We start from the raw sequence: 12,439 nt of genomic DNA, 5'->3' as shown, positions 1-12,439 counted from the left end.
GGATATCGTCCCAACAGGGCAGCAAAGGAATGCCCCTGGTACGAAGAAGCGCCATGAGCGGTCCAGGACCGTGGCAAGGACCCGCGGGGTGGTCACCAACCCGAAGGAAGGGCGACAAACTGACAGTGTCGACCCATAATGGCGAAGCGCAGGAATCGATGGTGGGATTCCGCAATCGGGACATGTGATAGGCCTAGGAGCAGCAGGGCGGGCTGACTGGGCCCTCTAGTGCCGGGAAGGCTGGTGCAAAGGAAGGCCTCTTTGCGGGCGACCTGAGACCCCCGGCGGAGGAAGCAGGCGACGGCCTACCAGATGAGAAACGGCAAAAGGCATGCAGAGACGAACTCGTCCAGCTGATCCCCACAAGGCCTGGAAACCCCAAAGGGAAGATTAGCAAGGGAACGCTTGGTGGAGGCGTCAGCGTCCCACACCTTCAATCAGATCTCTTCGCGCTGAGTGACAGAGATGGCCAACCTGCGGGCAAAGAGGGAAACAATGTCCCTAGAAGCTTCGCAAAGAATGTTAGAAGCCTGAGACATCTGGAGAACCAACTCCAGTGTGTTAGTAGCCGCATCTCGTACCGCCAGTTCCTGGTGGTGGTGTTGTAACCACACCGAGAGAGCACTGGCTACCCCTGCTGAGTGAAAGGTAGGTCACAGGGACGCGCTGCCAGCGAAAAAAGGACCTGGAAGAGAGTCTATGCGTCTGTCTACAGCATCCTGGAAAGAGGAACTGACTAAGACAGGAAGGGCCACATAATTGGCTAATCCGGCCACCGGAGGATCCACCTTAGGGGGAGGAGACACCTCTCCTCGCCGTCAGCAGGGAAAGGAAAGTATATTCATGCGCTGGGTGGTCGAGAACCTTATTAAGACCACCCCAGGCCCTGGACATGACCGCGGAAAAATCCCTCATGGACCGGGAACATGGTAGTCTCCGACTGCCTGGACGGAAAAAGGGGGAACTCCTGACCAGTGGAAGGAGGAGAATCCCCTTGGAGAATAAAGGTGTCTCGGACAGTCACCACTAAGTCAGCCACCCTGGTGGAGAGCTTAGGCGAGGGGTCCCGCTCCATGACCTAATCAGAGCCGGAAATTCTCCTTCAGACTTGCGCTCCCTAAGGGAGGGGAGAGTCGCCCGAACGCGCCTCTAGACGAGGGGGGGGGGGGGGGGGGGGGAGAGCCAGAGCCATCCGAGGAGGGATGCTGCTGCTCACGCTCCCTGTTAGTATTCGGGCGTCTTCTGTGGAAAACCACTTAGAGAGGTGGTTGGCGTCACAGGATTTGAAAATGCCCTATAGTCCAAAAAGGACGTGGCTCGTCCGAGCCGGATAATTCTCCTTCGGAGTACTCTCCCTAGGGAGGGGGAAGAGCAGTCCGCAAGCGCCACCGGCGAGGTGAGGGGGGTGGAGAGACAGAGACATCCGAGGTGGGATGCTGCCGCTCACGCTGCCTCTTCGTAGTCAGTCACCCACTGTGGGGACCACTGAGAGAGATGGAGTCGTTAGCGCCACAGGATTAAAGGACATGGTTGCCTTGGTGACTAAGACCAATTTAGCGGCCGCGCTGGACATGGCAGATGCCCAAGCGGGGACCGCAGGCCCCCAGGGACGTGGAGGAGGGGTGGAGGAGGGGGGTAAGGCAGGGATGCAGGCAATACTTATCTGCTCCTGCAGAACTTCTCCCTCGACTCCAGGACCAGCAGGGATGCACCTCATCAGGCTTCTGACTCCTTGTCCAGGAGTGCAGTGTTCTGGTGGAGGGTGGCAGCAGGAGACCCAGTAGCTGGTGGGATACCGGAGCTGCAGGTCGAGCCCGGATCCACTTGTCTTCTTTGGGGGGCAATGGAGGCAGCCAGGCAGCGTCCAAGGACGGCAGCGGGCATTCCACGGGGGACCAGGAAGGCGCCATGCCGACCTGTGTCCCCATCTAGAATAATATAAACAATTTTTGAAGGCTGAAAGGGGCTTTGAACTCAGAAAGCCTGGACATGGGGCAACAGCAGCAGTACCACTGAGCTACCAGCTTGCCTGGCACAAAACGGAGTAGAGTGATGAGGAGCTCCACGGCCATGAGCAAACAGAGTCTCCGGTGTAAGGAGAGTCAGAGCGGCATGCCGAGGCTCCGCCTCCCCTAACGCGTCATTATGGCGCGAAAAAAGCGCGCGAAAATAAGCGCGCGCGCGAAAATATGCGCGAAAATATGCACGAAAATAAGCGCACCACGTGGAGGAGCGGCCTGCCGGCGGGCGCTGAGGGAGCGCAGCAGCCAAGGCCCGACGAGAGAAGCGCTGAAGCCCACAGTTTAAGGGGAAGAGATGCCAGTACTCCAGTGCCAAAATGAAGAAAGTGCCCCATCAGGATCCTTCTTCAAGCTCACCCAGGCAGCCACAGACAAATAGACACAGAGGGAGGGGGAGGGATTGTGCAACACTTATCTGCTCAGCATGCTCCCTCGATGTCCAGACCAGCAGGGATGCGCCTCTTCAGACTTCTGACTCCAATCCAGGAGAACAGTGCTCTGGAGGAGGGTAGGCAGCAGGCGTCCCAGCAGCTGGTGGGATGCCGGAGCTAACAGGTCGAGCCCGGATCCACTTATCTTCTTGGGGGGAAATGGAGGCAGCCAGGCAACGTCCCAAAGACGGCGGCGGGCACTCCACGGGGGACCAGGAAGGCGCCATGCCGACCTGTGTCCCCATCTAGAATAAAAATAACAAAAAGGAGTAGAATCAGAGAGTGTCAACCTCCTTCACCAGACACTAAGCAAAGACTGAGTTCCTCCTGGTGGAGTCTGGGGGTATAGCCCGAGGAGGAGGAGCTCTTTCATTTGCATAGTGTCCCTCCTACTAATACCTCTAAGCTATACCCATGGTCTGTGTCCCCCAATGGAAAAAAGCACGAGAAATACTCTCTGCTCTGCACGGATGAGGGGAAATCACTCCAAAACAGCTGTCTGCAGATGAGATGCTGGCTTATTTATTATCTGATCCGAGGTGTATTACCGTCTCAAGACCCATTTAAAGGGACGAACACTGACTTATAGGATAGCTGCCTTACATCCAGTGGCATTAGACTTATAGGATAGCTGCCTTACATCCAGTGGCATTAGAGGCAGAGCTTGGTAAGACTTATAGGATAGCTGCCTTACATCCAGTGGCATTAGAGGCAGAGCTTGGTAAGAGCTCATTTGTATCCCTTTCTTCCCACAATGACAGTTTAAGGTATGCCAAGTTAATTTGGGTTGATGGTAAACGCTTGTATCATGTACCTGAGCGTTTTTCTCTGGATCTTTTTCCAGGCTGCATGCCAGTGTCCGTTTAAAGTAACCTTTTATGCTGCTCACAATACGCTGCGGTGCACATAAACAAATGACTGACACCATGTAAGATATACAATGCCAGTCCTGTACACACCTAGAACCAAAACGTCTGGAGATTATTTTCCCCTTACTAAGATGTGACGGCAGAAATTTTAAATTCATAGAGAGACATAGTTCAATAATAAATGAAGTCGTGCCACCATGAAAAATCCCCTTTAACAAGTAAGAGCCAATGCAATCAATCAGCTCTGAGAAACATGACAACCGAAAGGGAAATGGTCACTATGGGTAAGACCTCTCCTTTTTCCATACATAGCCACTTCTACCTTCTATAGGACTTCTTCCATCTAAACACTAAAATATCATTACCTTCATGATATAATGCTGATTCTAAGTCCTGAGCACCTTCTGGCAAGCATTACGAGAGAGAAGAAGTTCAAATGAAAGTTATACTGCTCTATCTCTACACATATCTCGTCACGTACCATCAAAAGAGAATTTCTTGTAAGGTCGGGCTTGGCCAACAGGTGCAGACAGGGGTTTCTTCTCCTGTTCAGGTGCTGATGTTCCTGTTAAACGGAGAATCAATGACATTTAAAGGGAACCTGTCAAACAAATGCAGTCTGATCTGGGCTTAGGAGTCCAGTGGGTGGTCCTAATTAGCAATTGGCAGCTATCTCTCTATGCACACTCATGAAGGGATGGCTGTCAATCACTCAGAAGGACCACCCTCTGGACTCTGGCATAGAAAGAGAAGGAATTTAAGGGCTTATTGCACACGACCATATATATTTTGCGGTCCGCCAAAAATACAGATGACGGGCGTGTGCATTCCGTATTTTGCAGAACGGAGCAGCTGGCCCCTAATAGAGCAAGTCCTATCGTTGGGTCCGCATTCCATGATGCGTGGTGCATGCGGCCGTGGATTGCCGACCCACCGTTGGCTGCCCAACGGCCGTGTGCATGAGGCCTAAGTTTAATTGGGATTGCTCTTAAAGGGGGTGTCACAGGCCTGCACAAACCCCCCCTTCTAGGGGCCAGAACATAAAGTCGCTCTTTAACAACAGCTACTGATCTTGTGGAGTCGAGCCGTCTACTTATAACATGGACGGTCATTCATTTGAATGGCTCCCATGTCACACTACATCTCCCTTGCAGTGGCAAGATCAGTTGTTTTCTGAGGGTGTCGGAAACTAGTTGTCAGAGGCTCCTATATAAGAGGTTGTAGAGTTAAAAAAAAAAAAAAAAAAAAAAAAAGTACCTCTTTTAGCACTTATTGTCTTGTCTTGAGTCTTCAGGTCACCGATAATGGCTTGACTGGCATTCTTTACAGGGGCCGATTTTGGCTTTCGGGATTCAAACAACTCTGCATCCATATCGTCCAAGTTCTATAAGAGAGAAAACAGCATACTGCATATGGATCTATTCAAAGGCCCAGAAGACCACGTAGTATGTGGAGACGTCCCCAATTACATAGGTACGACCACATTAGGAAAATAACTCACAACACAGATACCCACAGTAATCACTCGACATTTCCAGATCATATAGCATAAGACGACACATTCAGTTACATGGATTTGTACTAGACCATGCAATCTGACTCTTCTCCCTGCAGAGGATGGGATCAAGGCTTAGGCCATAGGCTTCTATTGAGCTCGTCTCCTGCAGCAAGGAAAGAGTGCAATAGGCTGGTGCTTCTCTCTGTCCTCGTTCTAGCAATCGTGGGGGTCTCGGCACTCAGACCCCCACTGATCCAAACTTGTCTTTAGGGCATATCAAAAGTTTTATGAAACCTCAGTGACCCCTTAAAGTTAATGGAGCCACATCTGAACACCATCTTGAGGTACTGAAACATATACTTCCCAATATAAAGCCCAGCAGAGGGTTAAAGGGCATCTGTCAGCAGATTTGTAACAGCAACGCCCCCGTTGCTCCTAGAGGCGCAATTCCATATATTAAAACATCATTTTTCTCAGTAATGCGAGCACATATGAACATGGGACCAACACAGATGTCTTCAGCTGCCAAGTGCACAGGCAACAGGTCAGCCAGTTCCATAGCTACAAAACTGCTGACAGATGCCCTTTAAAACATGCTGTGAAATTTGGACCTTTCATCTGTCAGCAGCCTGGGATGGATGCAGAGAAATCCTGCCACTAAAGTAAAGTCTCCCTGATTGACATCTTTAGCATGTCACATAATATGTCAGAAGAAGCCCCCAATGGGGGTCTGTACCTTAATGATCACGTATGAAGTCCCACTGAGGAGAAGGCTAAAGAAGAGGAGCCAAACAGAGATGAAAGTGTCCTGTGCAGGTAGAAACACTCTTCTAGCAATGTACTATGTGCGCCATTTAATTTGTGTCTAAAGGTTATTTTTTTTCCCCATTGTGGAGTGCGTGATCGACCAAAGTAATTTGGAAATCTTCCAGCTTAATACACTTGAAGGGCTCCAGGTCTTGAAGATTTGCTAATGCACATATTTTAAGAACTAGCTGTAAAATCAATTTTCTAATCTTGGCTGAAGAGCGCAGTTAGCCCTAACGTGCATATTGCCTTACGTAAGAGGATCTCTTGCCATAGAAAGGCGCGCTCTTCAGCGGGATGAGTACGGCAGCTCATTAGCTGCATCTTCTATTTTTTTACAAAATATATGAAGATTCGAAAGTAAAATTAATAATAGATATTATGGATTAGTGGACAAGAAAAGTGAAGGGGATTCAAGTGGATTCTCTCCAGCAGAATAAAAAATAAAATAAATATATAAATATTTTACACACACACGCACCAAATTTTACCAAAATAGTCCCCGAATATTGCGATGGTGGATTTTCCACAATGAAATGCGCAATGTGTGGCCATATCCTAAGGGTAGCGAACCTCGGATAAGAATGCTCAGAGAAAAATACTGTTCTATGCTGGGTTGTCAGATTTGCTGGATTATTTGTTGTCAGAATTAGGGCTCATGCGCTCAAACATATTTTTTTTCCACTTCTGTTCTGTTTTATTACAGGTCCGTATGCGGAACCATTTTTTTTCAATGGGTCTGCAAAAAAACTGAAATGACTGTGTATTCCGTTTCCATATGTCCGCATGTCAATTTTTTTTGCACCCGCATGTCAATTTTTTTTGCACCCGCATGTCAATTTTTTTTGCACCCGCATGTCACCCGCTTTTTTTGTGGATCAGTGTTCTGTGGACCACAAAATACTTACGGTCGTGTGAAGGAGCCCTAAAGAAATCCACTGTATATATTTTCCATACACATTTTGAGGTACACTTTTAAGTGAAATTCAGTGTAAAGCCTCATGCACACAAACGTATTTTCTTTACACGTCCGTTCCGTTTTTTTGCAGACCATATACGGAACCATTCATTTCAATGGGTCCGCAAAAAACGGAAGTTATTCTGTTTGCATTGAGTTTCTGTATGTCCGTTTAGCAAAAGAATAGAACATGTCCTATTATTGTCCGCATTACAGATTGTAACAGCGTCTGCTGTGTGCCGCCGTTCCCCTGCTTACCGCCGCGGTCCCGGACACAGTGTTCAGTGGTGATCTGCAGCCAGTGCTTCCCATTCACCAGCTGCAGTTCTAGGCTCTGTCTGTGTAGGTACTGTTGTTCTGGGATCTGCTCCATTGTTTCCTCTTCGCCCTGGACACAGCATGCTTGCTGCTTGTTTTCTGCAGTTCTTCCTTAAAGGGGTATTCCCATCACAGACAATGGGGGCATATCGCTAGGATATACCCCCCATTGCCTGATAGGCGCGGGTCACACCTCTGGGACCTGCACCTACAATGAGAACGGAGCGGGGAAATCAATGGAGGGCGCACTGCGCATGCGCAGCCCCTGCTCCCATTGATTATTATGGGGCCGCAAAAAAATTGCCGAGCGCTTGGCTATTTCTGTCTGCCCCATAGAAATGAATGGAAGCAGGGGCAGCGCGTGCGCTGTGTGCTCCCATTCACTCCTATGGGAGCAGCGCTTGGTGGTGGACGGACCCTGGGAAATCTGGGGTCCTCCAGTCACAGCTCTCCCTGCTCCATTCTCGTTGTAGGTGCGGGTCTCAGAGGTGGGACCCGCACCTATCAGACAATGGGGGCATATCCTAGTGATATGCCCCCATTGTCTGTGATGGGAATACCCCTTTAAGGGCTGGTGCGCGTGGGCTTTATGGGTTAGGTCCTGTGACCTTGCTGACCAATCCTAGCCCTCCTGCGCATATATACAGTTGCAAGAATTTCTGCACAAATTGGTCATAAAATGTGATCTGATCTTCATCTAAGTCACAAAAATAGACAATCACAGTCTGCCTAAACTAATAACACACAAAGAATTAAATGTTACCATGTTTTTATTGAACACACCATGTAAACATTCACAGTGCAGGTGGAAAAAGTATGTGAACCCTTGGATTTAATAACTGGTTGAACCTCCTTTGGCAGCACTAACTTCAACCAAACGTTTCCTGTAGTTGCAGATCAGACGTGCACAACGGTCAGGAGTAATTCTTGACCATTCCTCTTTACAGAACTGTTTCAGTTCAGCAATATTATTGGGATGTCTGGTGTGAATCGCTTTCTTGAGGTCATGACACAGCATCTCATCGGGTTGAGGTCAGGACTCTGACTGGGCCACTCCAGAAGGCGGATTTTCTTCTGTTTAAGCCATTCTGTTATCGATTTACTTCTATGCTTTGGGTCGTTGTCCTGTTGCAACACCCATCTTCTGTTGAGCTTCAGCTGGTGGTCAGATGGCCTTAGGCTCTCCTGCAAAATGTCTTGATAAACTTGGGAATTCATTTTTCCTTCGATGATAGCAATCCGTCCACGCCCTGACGCAGCAAAGCAGCCCCAAACCATGATGCCCCCACCACCATACTTCACAGTTGGGATGAGGTTTTGATGTTGGTGTGCTGTGCCTCTTTTTCTCCACACATAGTGTTGTGTGTTTCTTCCAAACAACTCAACTTTGGTTACATCTGTCCACAGAATATTTTGCCAGTACTGCTGTGGAGCATCCAGGTGCTCTTATGCAAACTGTAAACGTGCAGCAATGTTTTTTTTGGACAGCAGTGGCTTCCTCTGTGGTATCCTCCCATGAAATCCATTCTTGTTTAGTGTTTTACGTATCGTAGATTCGCTAACAGGGATGTTAGCATATGCCAGAGACTTTTGTCAGTCTTTAGCCGACACTCTAGGATTCTTCTTCACCTCATTGAGCAGTCTGGGCTGTGCTCTTGCAGTCATCTTTACAGGACGGCCACTCCTAGGGAGAGTAGCAGCAGTGCTGAACTTTCTCAATTTATAGACAATTTGTCTTACCGTGGACTGATAAAAAACAAGGCTTTTGGAGATACTGTTATAACCCTTTCCAGCTTTATGCAAGTCAACAATTCTTAATCATATGTCTTCTGAGAGCTCTTTTGTGCGAGGCATCATTCACATCAGGCAATGCTTCTTGTGAAAAGCAAACCCAGAACTGGTGTGTGTTTTTTATAGGGCAGGGCAGCTGTAACCAACACCTCCAATCTCATCTCATTGATTGGACTCCAGTTGGCCGACAGCTCACTCCAATTAGCTCTTGGAGATGTAATTTGTCTAGGGGTTCACATACTTTTCTTTTTCCACCTGCACTGTGAATGTTTACATGGTGTGTTCAATAAAAACATGGTAACATTTAATTCTTTGTGTGTTATTAGTTTAAGCAGACTGTGATGTCTATTGTGACATAGATGAAGATCAGATCACATTTTATGACCAATTTGTGCAGAAATCCATTATTCCAAAGGGTTCACATACTTTTTCTTGCACCTGTAAGTGGCTCAGCCCTCTTCCCAGATGCCTCAGTGTCAAGGTCCTTGGGTCCTGCTAAGGGTCCCGATTTCCGCTTGTGTTCCTGACTCGTACCTGTATTCCTGGACTCTGCTACCTGTTAGATCCCTTCCTGCTTGACTTGCCGACCCGGATTTCCTGACCCGTACCTGTTCTGCCTGCCCTGACCTTTTGCCTGTCTGACTACGCCTCTGCCTCATCCTTCAGTCATGCACCTCTGGTACCTTTCTCAGGTACCTCCTGGACAAGCTGCCTCGTGTGCCTATCCTCCTCAAGAGGTAGCGACCTGGTGTTCCCCTCGGGAAAGTCTATCCCCACCATCAGGGGTACTGTGAAGATTGAGGGGTTCACTTAGGCAACGCCCTTAGAAGAGGTAGGACATGTGGCACAGTGGGTTCACACCCGCTGGTTCGTGACCAAGACAAGGATAGGAATGTTTTATTAGGGGCCAGCTGTTCCGTTCTGCAAAATATGGAATGCACACGGATGTTATCCATATTTTTTGCGGATCCGTTTTTTTTCCAGACCGTAAAATACATAGGGTTGTGTGCATGAGGCCTAAAACTGTGGCTGGTAAAGTACTGGAGGAGGTGTAGATCTCACCCAGAATTCTCATATGGGTGAGGTAAAAAGAATCCAGGAAAGATGGGTGGTTTAAGCAAAGTGTAGTTTGCTGAGGCACTTTTCTTTAAAGTATGTTATGGGCCTAGATTTTTATGGAATGACCGGTAGGTTGGTAGAGGGACCTGCTATTCCTTCCCACTACCATACAACCTTTTCCCTTAGCCTAAAGTAATCCCAGGGCTGAAATACTCATTAAAAGGGAACCGGTCACCTGGATTTTGGGAATAGAGCTGAGGACATGGGCTGCTAGATCGCCACTAGCACATCCGCAATACCCAGTCCCCATAGCTCTCTGTGTTTTTATTGTGTCAAAAAAAAAAAAACGATTTGATAGATATGCAAATTAACCTTAGATAAGTCCTGTCCCTGAGAGGAGTCCAGCGTGAAGAAGCCCAGCAACACCCCGCATCCTCCGAATCTCCTCCTTGCTCCCCGACGTCACGAAACTAGAGTGCCGTAATCTCGCGATGCGCGAGCTAGCACATGCGCAGTATCGGCATAGTGTTCCTTCCCTGTGCTGGCATCAGCCTCAGGGAACGAACTGCGCATGCGCTAGCTCGCGCATCGCGAGATTACGGCGCTCTAGCTTTGTGTCGTCAAGGAGCAAGGAGGAGATTTGGAGTATGCGGGGCGGTGCTGGGCTCCTTCACAGTGGGCGTGGCTGGGCTCAAAGTCAGAGAACGCTGGACTCATCTCTGAAGCATTGAGGAGACAGGACTCGTCTAAGGTTAATTTACATATCTATCCAATCGTTTTTTGACACAATAAAAGCACACAGAGCTATGGGGACTGGATATTGCGGACGTGCTAGTGGCGATCTAGCAGCCCATGTCCTCAGCTCTATACCCAAAATCCAGGTGACAGGTTCCCTTTAAGGGTCACAGCCTGTAAGCTGCATGAGCTGCTGGCTATGCAAAGCCTGATCCCCCGCGTTGGATTTTGGAGGACTTAGGCGAGGTAACTTGATGTATAGTTAGCGCCCTAACGGACAAGGAGATTTGTTCCGTTGATGTTTCGTACATGTGAATGTTCAAAAGTGACTAATGAACTTGAATGCCACCATCTCCTGTTGGATGGAAAAATAAAAAAGTTGTTTGGGCTTTTTAACCCCTGAGTTTGTCACTGCCGACCCCGCCACACCAGATATTGGATTTCATTATGAACTAGTATAAAAGAAAGGAGATTTACCTTCAAGTTTTCAAGCAGAGCCTGTGCGTCGCCCTCAGAGACATCAGACTCCTATACAGGGATTAGATAAGTCATATTAATACAAAAGGATGAGACACATATCATCCACTCTTGTACATAGAGCAAATATGATGGTACTAATCATAATTCATCAGGGTCTTCTAGTTGTTTGACATTTAAAGGGGTTCTGCACTTCAGCTCATGGCCCTTCTGCTGCCCCCCTCTTGCCCTTAGCTGGTGCTGCCTGAGACGCTCGCCTCACCTGACCTCAGTGGTGGTGCACCCCTGTCTACATTGCCCTGAATTTTGTAGGCTAAAGGTGGATTTACACGTCCAGATAAATCGGGTACGAACGTTCCTGCGAATGCTCGTTCACGACAATCTGCCTATGTCAAGGTGGAGTCGATTACCTGATGAAAGAGGGAAACATTCGTTCCTTGGGTGAAATACACGTTAGTGCAAGCACATAAATTATGGTTTCTGGGGAGCAGATCGTTGGGCTGTCTAAACAGCGATCTGCTGCCCAGAAACTGTGCAGCTGTATAAGGACGAGCAATGGCAATATCAATCCCACCTCCTCATACTGTGGAGGTGATCGCTGCATGTAAATGCTCAGTCTCCTTTACTGAACAAGCAGCCAACTGTCGGGAAAGAACGCTGCCTTCCCGACAAACAGCTTTATCTCTGCACGTGGAAATGCACCTTTAGGCCCAGGAGAGGCAAGTCTGATACTTTATGTCCCAATCTGAAGCCACCTTGCCATTGGTAGATGGGTCAGACGCAATTGTGATCAAAAATGTGTGCAAGAGGTTAAAATTTTCATGTACAGTAAGTATAGCTCTAATACAATTGAGATTTTCCCATGTTTCCAGTGTTTGCATGTGTCTTTGTGCACGGAGCAGTGCGCTGCTGCATGTGGCGTGTGTTTGCTTTAGCACTGAAGCCGCGTTAGTGTGTAACTGTACTTTATTTCAAGATATTTGGTAGTCAACTTAGTTTTTTTTTCCATAGTGGTTTTTAATTTCCTATACAGATGGAAAAAAGTATACCAATGCATACCACCCTGATGGAGAGCAAAAAGACACCAGGTATACACTTGGGCCATTTCTCAGCATATACACCAAATGTAATGGGGTCCGATTATAGCATCATACTGTTACGGCGATACGTCATCTGCCCCGACATGTATTTTAGTAAATACCAGTACTTGTATAAAGTGACAATTCTGGAGAGCATTTCCCTAGATGTCCTACATTGTGCTGTTCCTTTGTAATTACTCCTGGAAACACAATATAAGGGACAATTCACATGTCCGTAGTGTATTGCGGATCCGCAAATACACCCAGCCGGCACCCCCATAGAACTGCCTATTCTTGTCCGCAATTGCGGACAAGAATAGGACATGTTATATTTTTTTCCGGAGCTGCGGACCGGAATATCAGGGGCGCGCTCCGGAAATGCGGATGCGGACAGCG

General features: G+C 48.1%; 1 protein-coding gene across 1 annotated transcript in view; it reads right to left on the bottom strand.

Moving 5' to 3' along the window:
* FBF1 (Fas binding factor 1) overlaps positions 1-12,439 on the bottom strand; it is a 64,538-nt gene that overhangs the window by 37,637 nt on the left and 14,462 nt on the right. The window contains exons 6-8 of the mRNA XM_044298878.1: positions 10,965-11,015; positions 4,579-4,705; positions 3,803-3,886 (exon numbers count right to left, since the gene is read on the bottom strand). Coding sequence (XP_044154813.1) covers positions 3,803-3,886; positions 4,579-4,705; positions 10,965-11,015 — 262 coding nt within the window. The remainder of the gene's footprint in view (positions 1-3,802; positions 3,887-4,578; positions 4,706-10,964; positions 11,016-12,439) is intronic.

Source organism: Bufo gargarizans, chromosome 6 (genome assembly GCF_014858855.1).
Source record: "Bufo gargarizans isolate SCDJY-AF-19 chromosome 6, ASM1485885v1, whole genome shotgun sequence".
Taxonomy (NCBI): Eukaryota; Metazoa; Chordata; class Amphibia; order Anura; family Bufonidae; genus Bufo; species Bufo gargarizans.
Note: the sequence above shows the minus strand (reverse complement) of the source record. Positions and strands in the feature narration are given on the sequence as shown.